At 39.1% G+C, this 24,774-nt stretch overlaps 1 protein-coding gene across 8 annotated transcripts in view; it reads left to right on the top strand.

Moving 5' to 3' along the window:
- Positions 1-24,774, top strand: part of LOC126915260 (teneurin-a) — a 695,244-nt gene that overhangs the window by 642,789 nt on the left and 27,681 nt on the right. For 7 of the 8 annotated variants that reach the window (XM_050719759.1, XM_050719762.1, XM_050719763.1 and 4 more), the window contains 4 exons: positions 5,282-5,562; positions 18,711-18,830; positions 19,413-20,056; positions 21,049-21,262. In XM_050719759.1, the coding sequence (XP_050575716.1) occupies positions 5,282-5,562; positions 18,711-18,830; positions 19,413-20,056; positions 21,049-21,262 (1,259 nt within the window). The remainder of the gene's footprint in view (positions 1-5,281; positions 5,563-18,710; positions 18,831-19,412; positions 20,057-21,048; positions 21,263-24,774) is intronic. The other variant, XM_050719761.1, reaches the window with a different exon arrangement.

Genomic DNA, 24,774 nt, shown 5'->3' on the forward strand with positions numbered 1-24,774 from the left:
ACAAGAGTATCTCGTGTTCCTTCTCAATTATGTATAATTAATTCATAGAATCAACATAATCTGCTTTTTTTGATTGCTGATTCTCAAACATTATACAATTATTTATATAAGTTATCAGATTTCTAAAAAAAAATTGATCTGTTTAAGTTTCATTTAACTATTTAATTATAAATATAAAGTAAGAGACGCTGTTCATCTCAAGCAGGGCAATATCTCGCTTTTCTTCCATCATACGAGCGGACCTCGTTATTCTTGTTGCAGCAGTAACCATAATTCTTCCCTTTCTTATTTTTTCCTTCTTCATCTGGAAGTACGATTCAATTTCAAGCGACGACGACCCCTGCGTCGGGTTACGGATCTTCGTGTCGCTTTACCTTTCTTTCGAGAACGCGCCTGAGGTGTCAGATTTTTATTAGAATTCTTTGGACGTGTCTTCCCTTTCTGTCTGTACATGCGCGCCAACCTTACGATCGGTCGCGTTTCCACGGATCGTGTTCGCAGTGAATAAAGCCGACTTGTCGTTTCTTTGCAGGCAGTTTCTTTACTAGCTTAGCGAAAAGGGATCAAAACAACGATTGTTACGAGAATTATAAGCCTATTTAATCTATCGAGTCGCATTGATAAGCAAATAAATAAATAGGTCATGTTCGTTACTTTCCAAGCCACTTTTAAATATTATTATATCAAACGACACAATTTTATTTTTCAAACGAATTCGATCATTGCGTAGAAACAAAAATACTCTTCAATCGGTTCTCCGTGTTAATCGTATAAAATGAAATATTCGTTGTTCGTCATAGCAATGATCTAACATCCACTGGACCAAGGTTAACTTATTCTCCTATTTCTAAAAGATCGACTTCAAACATTCTACCTTTTCCAAAAACGTTTCCTTATCCTCTTGATATTCCGCGATCCTCTTGCCCCACTCTTCTTACTCTTAAAACGTGGCGCGCGCGATCGTCAAGGCAGCAGGAACGGACAAGTCTTAACGAAGTGGTCGGGTCTCGAGAGAAAAGAACGTTTGATGTCTGACCACGGTTCAAAGCCTATACTCGGTGTCTCGTTATCGAGCGTGTTCCGAGTAACGACGCGTTCGTTACATCATAATTGGATCACACGCTCGGCCCTATCCTCGGGCCTGCTCCAATCTTCCACTCAGACAACACTCGACTCAATATGTGACAGCAACGCCACCCGCAATTACCCTTTTAACTTCCAATATATCAGACAGCCGGTCAATTCGCTTAATCGGTGTAGGTGTTGTAGCCGCGCGCGCTAGCACGCCACCGTTGGATGTTCAACGGTTGGTAGCGCACGTCGGGACATGCGATGGTAGAGAGGAAACAGGGATGTACCACGCGGCAGCTTGGAACGATGTACCTGAAACGTCGAACGTGCCTGGAATTAGAATATCGAAGAAACGATGGGGATAGAAGAAAGGGGTGGTGGGGAGGATTGCAGCAAAAGCAGAAACTTTAGTTTGCCACGAGGGACTCCAATGGCTAGGGAATTTTGTTCAAGCTCAGCTTCGTTTACTCGGGATTCTCCCTACACGAAATTGCGTCCTCTCGTGCGTAAATTTAATTGCTAAATTATTTTGCGATGTTTTTTCTATCCCTTCAAAAACACATATCGTATCCATAGAAGCATCGAAGATAGAATCGAAAAATGATGCACAGACTGTGATCGAGGATCCACCAAACGTACCAACGACTAAGCTAATCCATCGTATCGATTAGGAAATATAACCCAATTTCAGTTAACTGATTTACTCGCGCAAATGGATTAACTCAGCTTGAAGAGGGGGCCACAGCGTTAACACGCCGAATTGCTGCTTACTCCGTTCTTCCGCCATGCTTTTCCCTCTCTGTCTCCCCCATTCCCTTCTTCTCCTCGGTGCAGTCGTTCATCTTGTTTTCAGCTACTCTCCCCTCGCTTCATTTGTCCGTTACGTGCAATCAGGAATCCGGTTGTCCGTAGTGAAACGACTGTACAGCTGTCTGAAGCTTCTTAACCTAAGCTGTATTTATTTGTCACCGTCGAAGAAAATTCGCCGCGCTCGTCTGCTACTCACTCTTCACTCTCCTCTCGCTGCGTTCGCAATCTCATTAAAGCTTTATCCGCGCCACAGGAGTTGATTAGTGCTGCGCGTTACGGAATTGCGTTTCCGATGACAATTAAATGTTCAAGCTGCGAACGTGGTCCTTTGCTTTAGTCGATTCTAGCGACGCTTTCGTCTAAAACGGTAGAGAGAGAAAGAGAGAAAGAGAGAGAGAGAGAGAGAGAGAGAGAGCGTTGGATCTTGTGAAATATTGTAAAACCTGTTAACCCATTGTCTCGTTATATGGATATTACAGAGATTCCAATAATTATATACCCTTCTATATACACAGTATGTACAGTAGTACTGTATAGGCAAGAGAAAGATTTATGATCTACGTTATTGAGACTATAACCACACTGAAACTTAGTTATACAGCAAAATTCACTTGTTTCGTCAAACTTCTCCTTGTCATTATCATACGGGGATGTGCACACTGCGTACAGGAATCTTCCATTAGTATTATAATAGATTTAATTAAATCCAGAGATACGATACCGTGTAACACGGCTAAACTCTCCTGTAAAATATCTTTATCACGAAATGAAATACTTATAAGTCCGATTCGAATAACAGGGAGATCTTTAACCTGTACGATAAAAATATTCGTTTATCGAAAAAGAATCACACATCTCGGGAATAGAATGTCATATTCGAGTTCTTTAAGCAACATGCTTTTTGCAATAAATTACGGACGACTCGCGGTGACGAGCATAAACAACGATCCTAGAGATGCGTAGGGTGAATTATTGGGCGAGACGACGATTCAGAGATCGAATAAGATGTCACTGGCCATCGTCCAAGTTTTAAGACCCCCATTATTTCGCCATTAAAGTTCTTTCGCCGACCGGTTTTTGCCGGCCGCGACGAGTCCGCCGATACTTTTAGTAAATTAATTTTCTGCCGCCGTCTGTTCTCAACTTAATGATCCCCAAAAGAAAAAGCAATATTTATTGCTCGCAACTATTCCTTCCCTCGTTTCTTCTGTCGCCCGGTCGGTAAAGCACCGACATCGGGACCTCTGCCAGCGATATTTTCTTTTTTTTCTCTTCTCTCTCTTTCTCTCTCTCTCTTTGTTTTCTCCTTTCTACGTTTCACTCTCTTACATTCACGTTGCTTGTGTTCTTCTTTTTTCTATTCTGGTCCTCTCTTTGCGTCGTGCCTGATTGCTTCCTGGCCGGAGGAAATATGAGCAGACGTTTATAGGATCGCGAAGCGGCAAGAGCTGAGCGCGCGATTATTTATGGCGTTTGTCGAGCGTTGTTAAATAACTGATACGTTACGCGAGCAAGGTGAGACATCTTAATGATCCCTCGCCAGGCAAACACGAGAATTTCCCGGTCCCGGCGAGGTCGATATAAAAAAAGTGATGATGTAGTGGCCGAGAGTGACCCGGTGATTTTGTCGCAGAAAATTCCTTTGACATTTCGTTTCATACATTTTTTGCCAGTATTCTTTCGCAGCGCTTGTGAGAAGTTCCTCGAGCTTGTTTTATAACGAGCAAATGTTTTAGAAACATCTTTAGATCTTTTATTTCAGTATGTAAGCTCTTTGTATTGTACAGCACTTAAATCCAAACAAAGAAAAGCGAAGGAAGAATAGAAAAATAAGCTCAAGTCTGGAATTAAAGAAAATAGCAGTTTCTTTAATCTTCCCCTAATTCCCCTGACGATGAAAGAATAGGAATTAAACTCAAGTATCAAAAATTTTCGATATGATTTATCTTGTCTCTCCTTCCATGAAAATTAACCGTTTGTCCTAGGTCCAAATGTTCTTTCACCATCTTCTACAGTCGAAGATGCGGCCAGCAGGCTATGTCCCAATTCGCGCTGTTTTCAAGCAGTGTAATTCCCTCCCGTTGCTACAACACCTGCCCATCGTCGGAAGCTCTGCTGAATCTTAAGCAGAAAATTCAATATTAGCGCTTCGGGGTGGTATTGTTAAGTTCGTGCAGCCGCTTAGACCGATTTCATCTGACTACGACACTGACATTATTCTTCTACGGAATTTTCCGCGCTAAAAAAGTTAAATATTGGGTGAGTCGTCCATGAGTTTTGAGGGTTAAATAAAGTGTATGGTTCAGTAGAGAGCATTTCGGAATGATCAAATTGAGAAAAGAGATCCACATCAATATAGTTCAATAAATAAAAGACTACTAGAAGCCCTTCTAATTTAAGCTAAACTAACCTATAAAATTGACAATATACATTGATGTAACTCAAAATTAAAATGATTATTAACCTGTCTTCTTTCGTTATAGTTTACCTATCGTTTCAAATCATAGAATATATGTATATTTATTCGGAGAACCGTCTTTGGATCGCCCTGTACTTGTTCGTGAAACCGTATTAAATCCCTGTTTCGACGTTGCCCTTTTCACCCAGCGATGGAGAGCTAGCTCTCGATACGGGGATGAAGATAAATATCGTCTGTGATGAAAATAAAATCCTTGATGTAGGTTCGACGTGACTCGGCTTTAACATGTCACCCCGAGGAGGTGGCCTCGCCAAAAGCGTGCTCGACGTGCCATACAACCGCGTCTAGGTTAATAGGGGCGATTTTTACGCGCTGTCTTGTCACGTGACCACTAAAGCGCACTTGGTCACGCCCCCTTTTTCTTTCATTGGACGTCCATCTTCTTTCTTCGATGACGTGATGAATTCGATGGATACAATATGTTCTTCGTTTGTTTCTCTGTCGTGTGTTTGATGTTGAATTAATGGAAGTTGTTTGTCAATCTGGATGACCAACCAGATGGATTGCGTAACTTGGAAATTGACGTTATGAGTGTTGGATATCGGCGTTCACAGTGATCTAACAGTAGCTATGATAATAGGTTAGGTTGGTAGGAGGTGAGAATTATTCAGATTGTGATGATGGAGAAGAGTATAGTGAAAAGGGTTGACACGGTATATATTCTCCCATGTGTTGTTAAGACTATTAAAAGATTAAATCGTTTATGTGAACGTTGGTTATATAATGTACACTGAATCTAGTATTTAATTACTAGACTGCCAATGTTTATACAGATTCATATCTATACTAATACAATTAAAGAAATGGAACTCAAGCAAAAATTTGATATAAACTAAAAATTATAACCTACGCAAATAAGCTTAGAAATACAATGCCAATTTGCGAAGTAATAATGCTGATTCTTCGCTGTCTCTATTACAGGCTTCCGCCGCCGCAGCAGCAGGTGACAGTCGGTTCTCTGGGTGGTGGTTTGGGTGCAGCCGCTGGGAATGGTGGTACAGGCACGGTGGGCGCCCAAGGTCAAGCCATGGTAATGCCAGGATTTCCACTTCGCGCTGCAGCGGTGCCGCATTATTCACCGTATTCGCCGTCACGTTTTCACATCGACAAACGGTGCCAGCACAGATGCTCCTGGAAGTGTTTCTCGATCGCACTGATCCTCCTCGCTGTTGCGCTGACAGCGATGCTGGCTTACTTCGCCAGTAAGTAAACAAAATATAACCTGGAATATTCGATCAACTAATAAGCTTACGGGAAGTCTCGTGAATTTTAAAAAGCGTCCATGTCTCGTCATTCTTATTTTATTTTCTGTTTGCCTTAAAAATTAAGTTAATGGGTTATTTGGATGCCAGGGAATGGGATTTAAAACGAAAACTGATAATGATTCACAATATAGGATATCGGTTTGGAAATTGAGGTTAGGTGTCGTGAATGCAACAATATTCGATAAAAACCGAGATATGTTTTATCCATTTTATTTTATTTTATAACTATTGTGAATCGATCATGTTACCTAACCTTGACATCACCAAACTAAAAAGCATCAAAAGTTTAGCACTTTCCATCAGGTTCTGTCGTTCGATTCCATTGAAATTCACCGTTAGCTATATCGTGAATTTTTGGAAATTCAGAGGACTCGAATTTGGTTTGTGGTGAATCGATGCATAGCCATGCTGAGAAATTCGCCAGTGCGGTTCGCGGTAACGCGAAAATGGCCGCGATCAAAGGGTCGTCTGCGCGGGAATCAAAATACAGTTAATTTATCTATTATGTATGAGTGGGTTCGACGATCGGTCGGTAGCTAGCTCTTATTTACGCCGGCCTCCGTGAATTTATCGCCACTCCGCCCGGAAAATCCTTCTGCCCGTTAATCCGCAGTTTACGCTACAATAACTCATTATCAAGTTGCAGATTTGGTTAGGGAGACGAGATGCTCGGTCGAAATTCACCTGGACTTCGATTTGCCTAACTTGCAATATATAATCTGGCTGCGGACGGAAACACGAGAGTTTCTCCTCTCCGTTGAATTTCGATTTAATGAAAATGATTCCTTGAGACTGGCGTGTATTGTTGGCACTACTCGATGTCAGAGAGAATGGAAAATTTAATAGAAAAAAGATTTTATATGATATGTTAGTCTTTTAGTTTCAATATTTAATGAGTATATTTCATCCTCACTTTCGGATGTTAGGATTTGTACAGAGTGTCTCAAAATTATAAAAACATGTTTAGCCAGACCTGTTACCAAGTATGTATTATTATTAAAATTATCTTTATTAATTGTCAGATTATAGAGCTGAAATTAAAATTCATCTAGCATTTCACCTGCTGCTCTATATCACTCGCATGGGTACTGTTAACGCAAAACGAGGTAGGGATCGAGAATTTTTCACGGTGTTCCCTGCTTTTCTAACCGTGCCATTCCATCTCATTTTCCTACCCGCTGCGAAATGTATTCACCGGTCCTCTGTCGCCAAACGACGACTCTCTTTTTTAACATAATATTTCAATAAAATTCTACTGCCTGTGAATCATTCGATAAAACCTCTCTATTTTTAACAGGATGTTTTAGTCAAAGTTGATCAAACCATTAATCGGTGAAAACCTAGTTCTTTTTCCCATTTGCAAGCGAGAATGTGTCTCATTTGGTTTATTCTTTGTCCGTGCCACTGATATTGGGTTTTTAAAGGTAAAAATATTTACCAGCAACGTATACGACATTATTTTCTCAGTAAAGTTTCCAATGTGAAAGAACTTTTTCACTGTGACAATTTTCATTGAAAATCATATAGCTGTAAAATACTGTAATCCGTAGCTGTGCAAAGCTGCCTTAATTTTCACCGAGCAGAAAAGGAAGCTGCTAGATCTAGCAGCGAACGTAGATATTCTCCCTTGGTCTATACACCGGCGAATTAAATACCGTTTAACGACGGAAGTCCGGATCTTCGATAGGAAGCGCGCGGAGCCGCGCAGTAAACGTTACTAGCGCAATGGTTCGTTTAGTAGCGAGCGGCGGTTGCCTTCATCCGGTTGGGGGAGAGGTGAAAATATTGCCGACCGATGGCGAGGAAGCGCTTCGACAACGTGGCCCGTGTTTCCGGCCAATAATGATCAGCCTCGAGAAACACTATGTTCTCTCTCTCTCTCTCTCTCTCTCTCTCTCTCTCTCTCTCTTTCTCTCTCTGCCTCGTTGTTCACTGGCGGGAGTGTAAAGGGCGAGCTTGAACGGTCACGCGAGAATCGATCGTGCGAGAAGCGGGGGAGATATCGGCTCGATTTTGACACCTAGGGAAATTGAGAGACGAGAATTTCTGTTTTAGTATTATTAAGTGCTGACATGATTATATCACGATTTAAAGAGGTGATAATATTATTCTTAGTTGCTTCGAGGTTGTAGGTATATTGTTGCTGACCCTTTTAAAAATTTAATCAATTTAGTTGGCAGAGGTTGAGTAGGTCAGGAATAACATTTCTGATATGTTACAGCATTTCACAGATAATTTCTGATGAAGTAAACGATGATAATAGTTAGCTCAGTCGAAAGTTGTGGACGTAATTTATAAAATAAGTAGATACGAATTGGAACGAAATATTATATAGCCGGCGTAAAATATTTGGCCGTGACTAGGGGATTATAGTGACGTTTATCTTTATCCGTTAATAAGATGCCCGTCACCATAGTTGCGACTTTGAGACGTACAGACGATACGTATCAGGTTTTACTGGCAATAAATTTAGGATCTTCGGGAGCTTATGAGGTCGATTCAAAGAAAATCCTTCCATTCCACGATAGGCATTAACCTCAAATGGGAGCGGCTCCGGCGGTTCTTTCTTACCATGGCGAAATGTAGAGTGCGCAGTTAAGACCGTATTTTTGCCTCTTTCTGTCTCCTGATAGTCGTGTTTATTGTAGATTTTGTGGCTCAGTTACTGGAAGGATAAATCGATTTATCTTCCAACTTGTTAGTTGATGGTTTCGACGTTGACGTCTCTAAATTTCGCATCTAAGCTTTTTATTACATATTCTTAGTACTTTTCTTGAAAATATGGTCAAGTATTTGATTGCTCGATCATAATAACGAATGCCTGTGCACAGATTTTACAAATTCAAAAAATCAGCTATAAAAATAATTGCTCGAAGGAATAATTTCCAACAGATGCTATTTTTAACTTGTCTATTTTTAAATATCTAAGAGAGAATCTACGGCATAAACTATCCTCCACTAGAGTCCGACCTAGACGCTTACGCGAAAAGCCACATACTTAAAACTGACCTATAACACGCACTGAAAACACTTAAAAGCTAGCTGGCAAGCACTTTGCAATAAAACTTTCACGAGTTACAGCCCACCTTTCTCCTGGCTCCTCCGCTGATTAACTATTCCGCGCGGTAGTTGTGAAGGGGCGTAAGAAACGTGAGATCAAAGAGTAGCACAGGTCCGTAGTGGTAAGAATCCAGGGAAAGAGAGTAGCTTAGCCGGCGCCGTTACACGAAAATTGCATCGACGAAATGGTGGAAAAAAGGGACGACGAAAGCCGGCTAACCGATTAGAGAAATTAACGCCTGCTCGTTATCTGCGCGAAACACTGGCTCCCTCCGCTAGTGATGCGGTAGCCTGACGAAATTGCGTTTTTGCATTCGGTCCGACTCGACAAATCCCTGAATCCGAAGCCCTCGCGGTCAAGGTCTTTGTTGTGCCGGAATTACGGTTTATCTTTTCGAAGGTGGAATAAAGGGGATTTCGCAGGAAAGAAGGGAAGCAGAGTTAGAGATTGATCGTATTGTTTCTTAGATATATATAGTTCATGGTACAGTTTTGCTATATTAGATGTTAGCAGCACACATTGTGAATTGTGTACAAGTAAAAATATTATACAGGAAATTGTTTGCTCTATTATGTTAATATTATTAATGTAAAAATAACGGTTTTTTAGTTGTCTGTTTTTTAGTCTAAATATTTATTTAGACTTTGGAAGAATTAAGAAAGTTAATTGTGAAAACTTAAGCAGAAAGATTGCAGGTTATTCAATACGATTGTAGTGACGCGTCTGATCATTGCTGGTTGTTTCTACGTAGTAAAGCGTAATGAATTGTCTGATTATTGCTCGCCGTTTCCACTTAAGAGAGTCGCGACGTATGCCTGACCATTGCGCGTTGTTTCTACTTAAGTGAGCTGCGGTAAATGTCTGACCGTAGGGCGTTGTTTCTACTTCAGAGAATCGTGGTAGTAAATGTCTGTCTATTTCTTGCTGTGTCTACTTACAAGAGGGTTTGACCATTGTCTGGATTATCTACTGTCCAATGATCTCGCTAGTTTTCTATGCATTACGTTCACATTCTACTTATCTGTAGTTCTTAACTCGTATTACAACGTATCTCGCAGATCTGTTGAAATAGATGGAACAAGAGTTTCTTTCGATATTGTGTCTTTTTTTCTATAAATATATCGGATATGAGAGTCAAATAAAAATAATCATACATGTATAGGAAAACGAATGCAATTTGTATTTGTAAAAGTATTACGTCGTTATTTATCCTATAATATCGTAACCGATAAAAAAAAGCACATTTACAAAAGTGCTGCAGTTCCATTTGAAAGACACATTTTGTACAAAGACGGAGATAAAGAAAGTCTAATTTAAAAGAATTGGATGTTCCCGAATATAATTCAATTTTTGTAAAACAGGATCTTTTATAAAATTCATGGAAAGCCCTGAAAATTTCGACACTTTAGTAGAATACTCTGTATATAAAACATTCTCGAGTTACCCTTACTGAACTGTCCCTTGAATCCGGCGTCTGCATTCTTCTTTCTCCTCTTCTTCCGTCCACCCCGTGTCCCTTTCTCTCGCGTGTCTGAAAAGCGGAAGGAAGAAAAGAGGAGAAGATTGCAAAGCCGGATCGGCCTCGAGGAGACTTCGCCAGCTGTTATTTCTGCATTCCGGTAAATCGAGTCGGGAATCCAATCTGCCTGTTTGCTACTGCATCCAAACTACCCTCTTCCACACCCACGCCTCTCTTTTTTCCCTTTATCTCTGTCTCTTTCGTCGTTACCCTCATTTTCAGTCTGTGTTTCTCCCTGGTCTCCGAGACGGTTCAGGATTTTCCTGGCTAGACCGACATCGTTCTTTGAAATTTCCGTAATGTGATTTCTCAAATGAATTTTGTATATTTTTATGTAAATCATTATTGACACTCTATATATTTGTAGATCCATTAATTTTTTCGATTGGTATTCTTTTCACGTGTATATTTGTTTTTTGCTTGTTCGTTTATTTTAGATCGTCTAACCTGACATTTATTAGATCTAGAAACGATTTAAACAATAAAAATTATTTGCAAATGCCACAGTAAAAGGCTATTCGTATAAACATAATTATGAATGATTTAACGAATAAAAAAACAGAGATGGAGAAAAAAAGAAAAGCAGATTGATCGGTTTTTCGACCCGCGGCTTTAAATATCGCCCTCATTACAGTGAACGTGCTCGACGTATTTGTTGTTGTTGCCACGACCGCTACCGAATCGTTGGCTATTAATAATTGCGAACGAATTTTTGCTCTCATTTCTTTTCACGGAACCGTGAACAAGGAATCGAAGCGTTTCATTGAAGACACCGTGCTGTAAGAGGAAACGAATCACCTCTTGGCCATCGACATCTTTCCTCCCCCCCGTCGAATGCCGATATTTTGATTTCTGCACGACTTCCTAGAGTTATCGCTGCGGTTAACTACGTGAACTTCGAAGGAAAATAGTTATACAGAACACCGTACCGTAGAAAGTATTCTTCAGGATTAAAATCCTTTTACTATAATTATCTCACAAAGCGCATTCACAAAAAGACCAGGACTCCTCGCGTAAAATTACTCGACTGTCTTGCAAATGAAATGGATGCACCTCTAACAATTTCAAACCTTTATAAACGGAACCTGTTTTGAAAATAGACCATCCAAACTTTTTCGAGTTTATTTCACGAAATATTTTAATATCGCACCAACATATATTTGCATTTTTAACATATTAGACATTGCAACGTGATATACAGAAATCCTCGAGGCACTTTCACTAATTTACTATACATAAATAACTAGGAAAAAGAAAAAAAAGAGCAGAAAAAAGAAAAGTATTATCTCTCCGGCAACTTATATTTATACGATATTTTTTCCCCCGTTTCGTGCTCCAGATTTATCCCTCTGAGGTATTAACGCGCGGTTAAGCGTCACAGCGTATACCTTTGTGTACGCGTACACCTACGTGTACCTTTCCATTTAATAAATTAGAAAGGGGACCGGTCTATCGTTGTCCCGACAGGATGCCTGCAAATTAAATCACATTTATGTAGCTGGCACTCGAAACGATGGGTCGCGAAAGGAGGAAAGAATAGGAAGAATTTTTCGACATCGATTAGTTGGATTCATCGGCGAAGTTTACTTGGCAAACTGTGAATTCGACACCGGCGACGTTACGACCTTACGAATTTCTCGTATGGAATTTTGGTGTCTTCGAATCAAATTAATTGGTAATCTCGAAGGAAACATTTTGTGCAAATAAAAAGTTCGATTTTCGTTTAGATATTTTCTAAAGCTTTCTCGCTGTTTCTTCCGAGGAAACTATATACTTCATTGCGTACGAAATTTCATTTAAGAAAAATAACGAGATTTCTTTTTGCCTACTTAGCGACCAGCGTAGAAAAATTTCTTACACATCAAATGCATCGATTTAAAAGTATTGAAATAAGTATCTGTAATGATTTGAATGAAAACTGAGATTGTAGATCGTAATACCTTCTTTCAGTACCAGTGAAAATTATTTACATATTACATTTATTAATTTACAGGATATTCTGGGAAAACGTAATGTCTAAGACTTATTCATCTCTTAAAAGGCGACAATTTTTATATTCAGTACACCGCCAACTAATTCAACATTGCCGAGACTGTTCCTTTATTTGATTCTGGGATTATTAAATAGACGTTCCCATTCTCTTGAATATTTTGAAAATCGTTGGCCACTACCTTAATTATTCTGTTGGCTTATTTGCACAACTGCATGAATTTATTATCTAGCTTTAAAACGCTTTTATTTTCCCACCTGACACATTGTCTCTTGTTTATACCATACACGTAGGATCTATTTATACAAAGATCTATTAAAAACCCAAGAGATTTACAAGTAATTTAAAGAGAATATTTTATTCGTACGAGCAAATTGTAGAAAATCCCAAACTTTTCAAAATATTGCGAGACTATTATAGCGACTTGATTTGTTGGAAATTATACTACTATCAGTGGATTTGAAGGAACGACAGTCGGATCGATGGTAAACATTTCATTAAAACGCACGGAAAGAAAGCGGAAGCATAAGGTGGGCGTGGAAGAACGGATAATCCTTCGATAATCCGGGAATCATTCTCGGGAATGAATCGCTCTATCGATCCGAGGGAATATAATTGAAAAAGTTGTTCCTTTGCTCTCGTCAGTCGAGTTGCCTGTCGTTCCCAGCCGACTTCACCTTTTCCCTGTCTGGAATCAAAGGGTGAATTCAGGTGCTAGGCTGGCTGCCCTGTTAGGATAGAAAGGGGGGGGGCGTGTTTCATCCTTCAACCGATTTCAAATTTCCGGCGATTTTGATGATGAAAGTTCACTGTCTCCGCCATCTCATACAGTTTCCTTTTTAATACGTTTGTTACCTGTAGCGTGGTATTATACTTTCCACAGTTAAAAGCGTGTAATAACCATTTAAAAATATTGGAAAACCGACTACCTTGTGATTACCTATTATTATGTATTATATTAAAAATTTCTCATCGTTTCTATTTTCAAAATTTCACGATGTTGAATAGATCGATGATTAATCTTTAAAATTTATTTAAGGCGAACAGTTTTGAATTTACACGAAATATTCACAGGATGAGTAAGCAATTGGGTTAGATTAAATCTTAGGAGATATATTTTAAGTTTAAGGAAGCACGCATTTTAGATGTCGTACAATATTTCAGTTTTCAAGCGTCGTTCTGAAAACTACAACTTTCTACATTAACCTGGAAAACAAATTTATTTATTAAAAGAAATAATAACAATAAATTCTACCCGACCAACGTCTATTTCACCAACTTACCCAATTTTAATAAATTATTAAACTCCCGATCCTCTCCATATTTACCTGACAAATTTCGTGCGCCCCTGACCTGCGGCTCGCCCACAGGGAAATTCCAAGCTCATCTTCAAAGTCGAACTTATTTCGAGTTTCGCTATCGTGAATTTCAATCCACTTGTGCTACGGTACAATAAAATTCACCAAACGTACCTCCGCACGTACTCGTTTTAACGTGAAAACACAGACAGAGCGAAAGAGAAAGAGAGACGAATTCGCAATTCGAGGGTTAGCCATGGTTTCATCGTGATCGGTATACGGGTGCGCGTGTATATACGCATGCATGCGGAAGAGAGGCGGTCGTGTGACACACACGTAATGCACGTAGAAGGGGCGATTGGCGATCGACGCGAAACGAGGACGAAAACGACGCCACGGTTGCTCCTGATGCTCGCGAAATAAGGTCAGTTCACAGTTCACTGCAACTCAATTTCTAACGATAGTTACATAACGAGCAGCGTCGATCTCACGGGGACGCTCCTTCTTTTCCAGTTATTTCGCAGCGCACGGTATCCACAGCTAGAGTTAGTCGATTCCCATGCTCTCGCGTGTATAGTGCCGAGGGAGGTATATAGAGGTCGCATGCGTGCTTTTCCACGCGCGGACAGTAATTTGTCTGTCACCGCTGACGCGTGGAATCAAAGGGACGATGCTCGTAATTGGAGTTGCACGCTTGGTTCTTGGGGTTCGTTCGTTGTATCTTCTTTTTTTCCCTCTATTTTTATTTTCTTTTTCCTTTTTTTTTTTTTCGACGGAGAGGTGGAAAGTGCATTGACGGCAGAGTGTGCGATGAAGTTGATTGAGAATTCTGATGGAGAATAAAGCTTGAATATGTATTTTAGCATTCTTTTTTAATTGCCAGTCGTGACAATTAAAAAAAAGGAGGATAGCAAGTTTTGGTACACGCTTTTGGTAAGAGGTATCTGTTGCTTCTATTGTACTGTGTATGTCATGCGATCAAATGAAAAAAATAATTTCTATTAATAGGAAAATAAGAGAGATTGGAAAAAATTGATCTTACCGTTAAATGCGCAATCTGACACCGAGTAGATTCTGTATACGCAACAGACAGGCGATCTGAATGATTGACCACATGAACATCAAATAATCGGCATAACTAACAAAAACCGATGATAACTAACAAAAACCCAATACAGACAGATCTGTTAACAGATCGCAATCAAAAGTCGACCCGACAAATATACATATCAATCGTCGACGCGCTAATGGAACACGCTCGTGCAATGTCGTACACGTGAGAATTCTATTTGTCAGCTCATGAATTTAGCCCGATGACGCGGGAAAGAAAATATTAGCCGACATACAAATTACCGTTTCCATCGGTATGACACGGATCTCACCTACGATTGATCGGTTTTCGTCTCCGTAAATCACGCGACTTCTATACGCCAATGTTATCACGGATGCGATAAATCGAAGGAGTTCGTAGCGTTTTATTCTAATTACCTTATCATTGAATCTTTTCATTTTCTTTACGTTTAAAATTTAATTCGTATTTGGATAACATAGAAACGTTTGGAGTAATGTTCTTATTCGATTCTGTTAATTTAAAAACTGAAAAGCGATTCGTTTTATCGAATAGGAAGACAATCGATAAGAAATTTATATTTGTGCAAGGAAAACAGCAAATAGGTAGATATCGATAAAGAAAGCAGCAAAAAAGCAAATAGGCAATCGATCAGTTAAGGAGCGATAGTTTATGTGAAAGCAAGAACGAAAGGAATCGTAAGCCAAATCCATTTCTAGGCTGACGAGACTGAAATTGATTAAAATAATAAAATGAAAATATCGAAAAAGAAGAGGAAGAAACTAAAGAAAAAAGAACGAAGAGAAATAGGCAAGTTAGCGAGAAATACTGATGAACAGAACGTGATTTTCTATTTGTTAGATTGTTCGAACGATGGTAATACGTTAATTCAATTAGCCAAGAGCACGGAGGCAACGAACGCGTTGATAAGCCAAGAGGTCGTTAGACACGTTGTATTGTAAGTGGTATGAGGAAGAACGGCAAAAGGGGTGGGTGTTCGCTTTTAAAAAGTCTCGTTAACCCGCGTAATTAATTCGCTGCTGGCGGACGCGAACGCGGCCACCGGGACAGATAATTAATTCAGCCATGACAATTCTCAGCCGCGGATAAGGATTTTATTGTGAGATTCATTGAGCCGCTTTAAATTTGATCGAGCTGCCCTCTCATTGTCTGGAAGACATTAATATAGGTAAATGAAGAGGAGGGATGTTTAGCGAAACTTGTGAGAAGTACAAGCGTTATCTGTGTTCATCGTACGAAAAGATCGAAGAATTAGGTTAACAGATTCATCATAATCTCGTGTCATTGCTTATCTTGTTGAATTGCATAAATATTTCACGTAATAAATAATGACCCACGTCTAATCGTTTTGCAAGCATTAGCAAAGTACGGCAGTAGGAATTAGCTTAAGATAGTGAAAAATAACGAAAGTAATTAATGTAAAAATAAAAAAAATGAAAGAAAAAAATGTAAAAAAAATACGGTATTAGGAGTTAGCTTAAGATAGTGAAAAATAACGAAAGTAATTAATGTAAAAATAAATTAATAATATTAACGTAAAAATAAAAAGAAATGAAAGTAAAAAATGTACAAAAATATGGGGTGTAGCATATAATTTGGTATTATTACTGGTTATACACATATATTTAAAATGCGAAGAGATTAATGCGCCTGCAGATCCGTTGAAGAAATATCACTTTGACAAATTAGGGGGATTCCTCTGGAATTAGGTTTATGATGCTATAGTTACGTACGGAGGGTATTTACGAGAGAGAATACCTGAAATTCAGGTCACCAATTTGGCTCGAATTTTGTGCAGAATTATACGTGTGTAATAATATCCGAAAAGTGTAGGTAGTAGCGTTCGAATTTTCTGGGAAATCGTATTTCAAGCTGTAAAATTTTTATGGTTAACAAGATTCTGTTAATTAAACGGTGGCATTAAATTAATCGAGCTTCGAAGAATCCCTCGTTTTAAACGCATTTCTCTCTGTGTTCATAATTTCTTTCGCGTTTTTTTTTTTTTTTTTTTAGTAGGCTTAAAAAATGTTTGAGACCATGGTAACAATAACGATAATCATAAAAACACATTACTAAATTTCTGTTATATTTTTCACGTATAATTACGTTTCTCTATTCCTTTTTTTTAATAATCTTTATGACTTACGTATTTTAATTGAAGCTGTAACAAAACTCTAACTAGTAGTTTTATCCATTTTCGTTAAAATTTACGTTCTCCATTCAATCTTCAGCTAATGTTTCGTTCATAAATACGTTGAGTATGTATATACAGACCGCCATGAAAGAGTATCGGGTGGCCTACTTCTTTTACAACCCCATTAATGTCGCGTTTCACATAAACAATATCGGTTTCTGAAACTGTATTTGTAGAATGTTACCGCAAATATGGCGAACGAAATACGTTAGTGGTGTTGTAATGAAGATCGTGCGTTGCCAACCGAACTACAACTTACTACAACTGTTTCTAACTAACTAGAATCACCGTTGTTTGCAGTGAGAATTACTCGTTCCACGCAAACCATAGCCATATGCAAGAAAATTTACGGATTCGTGAAGAAAATTGCACATCAATCATATATGACACAATTTTTGCAATAAAAATAGTGTCTACGTATATATAAAAACATGAACATTTCGCATTACGTATACACGTAACCTTCCTTCTATAACAAAAAATTGGGTAGATCGAGCAGAGTCGATGTTTTACTATTCCATTCATCGTTTCTGATAGTTACGTCTATGATAGATTTGACCATCATAAAAGGTCGAAATCTATAAAGATCCTATGCACCTTCAACTTTCACACAAACGCAATTAAACTAAAAAGATCCTTAGCCTAATCCTTAACCGATACACCAACAGGAGGTGAAGTGTACCGATTGAGAATTCTATTCCTAAGAATTAAAAAAGCTACAGTTAAAAATAACAAAGAATTTCGTAAAATGCCGTAAAGTAGAACTTCTTAATCCGTTTGATCTTGAAGTAGAAAGAACGTAGATTTTTATTGGCAAACAGGGAACTGGACCAATTACCAATGGCGGGTATTAAACGCAGAAACAGAGGCGCGGCCTTTGTCGTTCGGCTGGCCGCGCCGCCTTGAAAAGTTACCAAGGGTAGTCGGGCCGTGGAAATCTAGTGTCCCATCGTAATTCGAAAGCGATTATTCGAATTTATGAAGCCATTAGGACGCCACGGGACATTCCACCAAAGCCCTGTTCCTGATTCCTGGCGCAATAAAAGAGTCGCGTTACGGTGGTATTTTGTCTGAAGTGGCGGCCACCTACATTAAGAATATAACAAGCTGATTGCGTGCGCCTTTGTTGTATGAACGAAGCGTACGGTGTACGTGAGCGCCTTTGTGTATGTTTATAAAGAAAGCTGGCCGACGATGGCACCGTAAACTTTCTTACGATGTAATATCGCGGTGGTCTAGCAACGTGGAAATTCTCGCGAGTGCGCCATTCTTTCCAAGATCGAGTGTTCTCCAGCGAAATGACGAATCTATGGCTCGTTCGTATCTTCCGATTGGCGCGGAAGCAGCTTGCGTTTAAATGGATAAATGTAAAACATAAAATGCTTGCTTTCTCATTTTACTTTATGTATATATATAAAATAAGGAATATGTATATATATTCTGGAATTGCTTTTCTAGGATAATAGGATTTTTATATTCCTCTCGAACGCAACGATTCGGCAGAACATCTTCCGGTTACAATTCTTTGGTTCTCTTAGGTTTTCGTAGAAATGACGCGTAAGCAAAATTAAACGAAAATTCATGCTTTACCAATACGTGAAAATACAAATTCAAATCCACCTTTAAACGAATAAAATAACCTTGAGGTCTGCGCGTAAAGCAAAAAGTGGTTCGATTAGTCGGTATGCTTTTTTAAAATCACGCGATCTGTGGAAACAAAGTTTTCATGTTCCATTCCACTTTGTCGTGTGTTGCTCTATAATACATATATCTGAAAGCTATTTTGAAAATTCAAACACTGTGAAAACATGATCAAGTAGAAAAAAAAATCTGTTTACTCTAAAACAGAACTGATCCTCCATATGTGTTATCGATATATCTCCTGTGAGACGTGCAGTGTTTGATGTTAAAGGGGAAACTGTTTTCTTTTCAGCAGTGAGCTCCATGCGGCCGATAGACAGCACGAAATGCGTAGTGGTCCAAGACGTGAAGGCTGTCACTCATGAGAACGCGCACGTTCACGACCCGATATCAACGCAAATACCCACCGAAGGTAAATATCGAGCGGTATCAATTTGCATCCACTATGCATGATGTAAATACTCCGGCATACGACGTCTCGCGGTAATTGCTTTTGGGAGGCGTCTGCTACGTTCGAATGGCTTTCCCGGCCTGATATCGGCCGTCTCGTATATAACCATACAATGGCCACACTGAGAATAATATCGGTTCTGATGTGTAGCTACGTTCGTCGAGCTATGCTACTGGAACATTTGTCGCGAGACTAGCAGACTAAATAGCGCGACAGACGTTTCCGCTTTGACCGTTAAAGTCGTTGAAGACACCATCAAAACAGAATACCCATATTTTCCTCGATTTGAATTTTTTAATCTTTATAAAAGAATTTCTACTTTATGTGAACTCAATCGCACAGTTATTCAATTATTATACATTTTCGAAAGAATATTCTGTACTCTCAGTCGGAGAATATTTTTCATATCTTAGCTATCCAAATAATATCTTTATATTTTCACGTTCACATAAAGAGGAAACTTTAAGATACTTTTACTCTAAGATACGTAAAATTACGCTTAATAAGAGCTCAGAACGTAATCGAATTGCTGCTACTACGCAGAGTCGCTGCCGACGAGTACGGCAGAGCACTCGAGTGCGTCGGACAGTGCCGGGGACCAACAGAGTGACCCTCAGATTCAGCAATCAGCACAGCAATGGCCGGCGGTGCTCGAGCTGCAGGCGTACAACGTGGCTCACTCGGCTGTGATCTCGCCTTACCATTTCTGGAACACCGAGTTCCGGAACAAGCAGCCCGCCTTCATCCGACTGAATCTTACTCTACCCTGGGGCGCGAACTTCGCCGTCTACGGAAGACGAAACGTCGCTCCGAGTGTCACGCAATACGATTTCGTAGAATTCGTGAAAGGTGGCAGAGTGGATCATAGGCTGAAACGAGACACTAGCTCAGAGGCTGTCAGTTTCATGAAAACAGCTGCCACTGAAGCGCGATCCAGCGACAATCGGTCGTACCAACATGTGCTGATCAAAAGAACGATCGTAGAGCCGATGATGGTGAACGTTAGCCTGCTACAGTATCTGGATACCGGACGTTGGTTCCTTTCGGTGTATAACGACGAGTTGCAGCCATACAAAGTCACCCTGGTCGTGACAGAAGCCGAGGGGGTATCGACTACCTGCCCCAACGACTGTTCTGGAAGAGGATCCTGTTATCTTGGAAAGTGTGACTGCATCGATGGCTATCAGGTGTGTATCCTTAGGTTTCTTCGAAAACTGCCGCGAGGTTAAGAAGGTTAGCAACTTTTAGGGTGGTAAAGTTAATGAAATACATGAAAAAAATATAGTTTTAATTGAAAGAAAAGAAGGAACAAAGATAAAGAATCAAAAGTTTTTTATTTTTTAAATAATTTTAACCTCACGTTCTATCTTTTTAATGGTATGTTTCAGTACGTTCGATGCTTGTATAATATATTATATGTACTGTGTGCTAAATTTGTGTCGAATCATTGACCTGTACGTTGTGCCGCTCCCCTGTTAGCCTCAACTGATGAGGTGAATACCTGTTATATAACAGGCAAGGTGGGGTCACTTTAATCGAGATCAAGTGGACAGGTAGAATATACGCTTCAGCTGGATAAATATATAACCACACTTACATTAATGTTACGTTAATTGATTACGGAACTGCGAACTGTAAGATTAATACATGTAATAAATTGCTGTTTATCTACCCTTGTGCATATAAGCAGAACATTTAAAAAGAACACGTATGGTTCCGGCTAGGGATTAATTATTTTATAGGTAACATGGAAAACATTTCAACGTAAATTTCTTAGTCGCAATTATCGTTAATTACTAGTTTTTAGAGAATCAAAAAAGAAAAAATCTAAAGCACAACAGTTCGAAAATCGTAAAAATGAGAATTCACGATCGTACATAATCATCGTATCTCAGTCTCAACATAATATCGACAATAATTCTAAAGAATAACAGTCTTTATGGCATCCAGTACCACAATTCCTTAGACCCACAGTCACAAATCTTGCACATAGTCGTAGGAAATCACCTCGAACGATTCAATTTGTCCATCAACCTCCTTCACGTAGCGATTCGAAAAGAATTACACGGCGATCGAAGCGATTAGATCGCGAAATGGTGTCGCTAAACTCGCTCGTCGATCATATTTATGGGGGAGCAGAGAGAATGGAAGATAATAGAAGAATCGATGAAAATTTCAGGGGGCCGATTGCAGTAAGAGCGTGTGCCCGGTGCTGTGCTCGTCTCATGGACAATATGGTGGTGGTATGTGCCACTGCGAAGACGGCTGGAAAGGTGCCGAATGCGATATACCATTAGGAGACTGCCAAGTTCCTGATTGCAATCAACACGGACAGTGCGTCAGAGGATCGTGTGTTTGTAATCCTGGCTGGAAAGGTTCCTTCTGCGACGAACGTAAGTTAAAAACGTGTCTGGTTATTATAGATACTTAGTAGTTACTTTAACACAATTTAAAGCGTATTAAAGCTCAGATTGGAATCAGCAAACAATTTGAAAGTACGCGCTGCTTCTGTTATCGATTGAAACGTGAAAAATGTTTGCAACAATTCACTAGAAGGTTGTTAGCAACATGATTTTCGCACAAAGTCAAATAATTTAAAAATTTTCTAACGATTTTAATGATAGCGCTAAAAGATACAAGAAGCCAAGTACAAAAATTTTAATACAAATTTAAGCATCATAAAAAATACTCTAATTTCATAATGGAATGGCCTAATAAAAATGCTAATGATCTTAGTCGCGTAAAAAAAGAAGAGAAAAGGTATACGAGGGTAAGGCGAGATACGGAGTATATAAGCGAAGTACGGAGAGCAGTGGAGTTCAGTTAGGCGAACGATCCAAGTCTGCGTTCGACGTCTAGTAACGACCCCTTAAGACCGATTGTTTAATCGGCTTCTCGCTCACCCTCGAATTACCAACGTTCTTGGCGATAAAACCGTGCAGAACTTACTTTCACCTAGCTGCGAGCCCCCTGGAACGCAGGGTGCACGTCTATGTGATCCGGATTAAGATTGACATTGATAACGACACTGATAAGACAAGATTGACATCCTCAAAAAAAAAAAAAAAAAGGAAAAAAGAGAAGCAAAAGACTCATCAACGAAAAGATTTATTGCAATTAGTTTATTAGATGATTAGGTTTTTTTTTATTAGCGCATAGTTGGTAATGCATTTTTCAATTTAATGGTACTGTCACTGTATTACACCTATCTCAGGATTTAAACCTGTGTAAAGCTTGAGTTTGTTTCGCTTAAAAGCATCTTTGTGTAATAGATGTGAAACAAAAAAAAAAAAAAAAAAAAAAAAAAAAGGAAAGAAATACCGCGGAACATGGAATGTAAATGTGGCCTTAAAACGGGACAGATGATCCAACTTTTGAGTTCATTAACGGCGACATTATGGGCAGAATGTGTACGAGCATGCGCACAACATCGCGCCATATTTTAGCGTTAAAAATGAGCAGCGGAAACGCGAATGCCTCTCCGACGAACGTTTACCTCTCGTCTATTTCTGCGTCGGATGTTGTTTCTTCATATTTGTCACACCGCCATTAATTTCCCCATAATTCAACCGTACGTCCTGCCCTCTACCGTACACCACTATCCGGACAGATTCAAGGTATTAGTAATGCACGTTCCCTCATCCGCTAGGCGAGCGTATACCGTATGCCTCTGTGTATAACCTATAATTAATGCACGTTCTCTCGTTGAATTTACATATGGGTCAACCATTGCGGCAATTCAACCGGGCGATTAGTTTCGTCGTATTTAATGGTCGTTTTAATCCTTTCGACGAGCATCTTGCTATTGTTTTTGATTTAGTGTAACTGTGTCCAAAAGGAACACTGTAGAGACGTTTAACGTTACGATCCCATTAATCTTACTGCGGTCTACAAATTTTTATATCCTAACCTTGCTCTCGTTTTAAAGAACGAACAGATCTCTATTTTAAGAGAGACTTTAAACGAATAAACGATGAAATTAATTATTATTATTAAAATAGAACTTTTAGAGACAATTGAAGGACTGCAAATCAATCTATCGTTATTATTTTATAAAACTGCAGTATTCTGTATTTATTGTTATAGGATGTTAATTATATTTTTTCAGGTTATGAACGATAATGAAATACTTTTAAAAGTCGAAGCACGTGAATGAAGCTAGATACGTATACAATATCTTATTTTGTATAACTACTATCATTTACACCACTATGATTTTCAATCCGTCAGTTGGAATTAGAATTACAGTTTGCTACTTGTAAATCATACGCATCTTTCGCATCTTTCCGTTTAATGATATATTTCAGGAAGGAATAAAATTTGAGTTAAACGTCTTGAAAGTGTTCTTTGTTAGAGCCATTCCGCGGAAGCGGGAATGGAAAAATGACGTTGTTGGAACGAATGGGGAAATTATTCGCGGGAAAAGAGACGCTTTGTCTCTGACACCCTTACGATTTCATCATAACGCTTCTTTCTCTATAATTCTTCAACAAACGATGGGATATATTCGATGCAGAATGCATTTACTCGATGATTAGGTTACTAGAATTTGTGTCTCCGACACAGACCAAAGAATCTGTAGCATTCGAAATCGTAACATTTCCAGTATAATTTTATAACATGGAGGTTGCCCGATAACTTTGTTCTCATAAATGAAACTGCTTTTTATTTTGAATTGCTCATTAATGCTTTTAATTATTTCACGATGTTATCAATGGCAACTATATGACACACTCGTGGCTTTTTCTGGTATATGTCATTAACGAAGTTTGAATATTTTAAGCGTTCATATTAATAACAGTTTCCAAAACTGGTCGAACTTCGTAGATTAGTTTTACCCTCCAAACTGGTGCCTCAATAGGTAGAAAGAGTACGTGTCGCGTAATTTTAACGCGAGTCTCTTTACACACAATTGCATTGGTCCTCTGCAATAATGTCGATTATCACTTCACATAGAAGTCGCTTTTATCGTGTACTTCAGCGTTGTTAATTACATTTCACGGAGTACCATGTAGCTTTTACAGCTCCACAAAAAGGCATAATTAACGTTTACTGCATGATTATTATCATCATTCTACTCTTCGCTTCCTATAGTACCAACCAAAAACATGATAAAATGCATTCTTGTTGATATCTTCATTTCAACGAAACTTTATAAGTAAAATGAAAAAAACTGTTCTTCCCCTGCAGTCTTCATATTTATAGAACATCTTACACAATTTAAATAATGAAGCTGCCTCTCCATTGCTACGCATCTTTTTATTTAAAGAAAAAAAAAGAGGCTAATGTGATTTTTCTGAGAATAATCTGTTTCCTTATTGCTTCACTCTGTATAAAAATACCAATGTATCGTAGCGGTAAACGTACCAATATATCAGTCGGCAAATACTGAGAGATCGCGTATAACCGGTCCCATACGACGCGAATGGCAGCGTGCATCGCGCCGCCAGGACGCTTCGGAATTAAGTTTCATAATTTCCCCGGGGCAGCTGGGATCCGCGGGAATAATGCAATTGTCCCGATGCCATAATTTAAAAAGTTGGTCCATTCGTCGGTGCCCAGGGCGCAATCACCGTCGACAGACCGGAAGATGCCTCGTGTTCTTAAAAACAATGTTAAGTGTATTCATACCAGCAAGAGGTCGTTGCAGAAAATTCAAGATAGTTGTCATATATGCCAGTTCGGTACGGTGAAGTTTGTTAACAATACGCTTGATTCGGCAAGGAAATATTTGTTGGTAGATTGTTGGGTTAGCTTCAAGAATTTTAGTTTCACCGCTCAGGTGTAAATAGTTGTTTGGATAAAGTCACAATCACTGTTGGACGCTCAAAGTTGAGCAAATTTTACTTGACCTTTTTAAATATATAGAACAGAAAGTTGTATGTGATGTTAACTTTAATTATCA

The sequence above is a fragment of the Bombus affinis genome, chromosome 4 (genome assembly GCF_024516045.1).
Source record: "Bombus affinis isolate iyBomAffi1 chromosome 4, iyBomAffi1.2, whole genome shotgun sequence".
Taxonomy (NCBI): Eukaryota; Metazoa; Arthropoda; class Insecta; order Hymenoptera; family Apidae; genus Bombus; species Bombus affinis.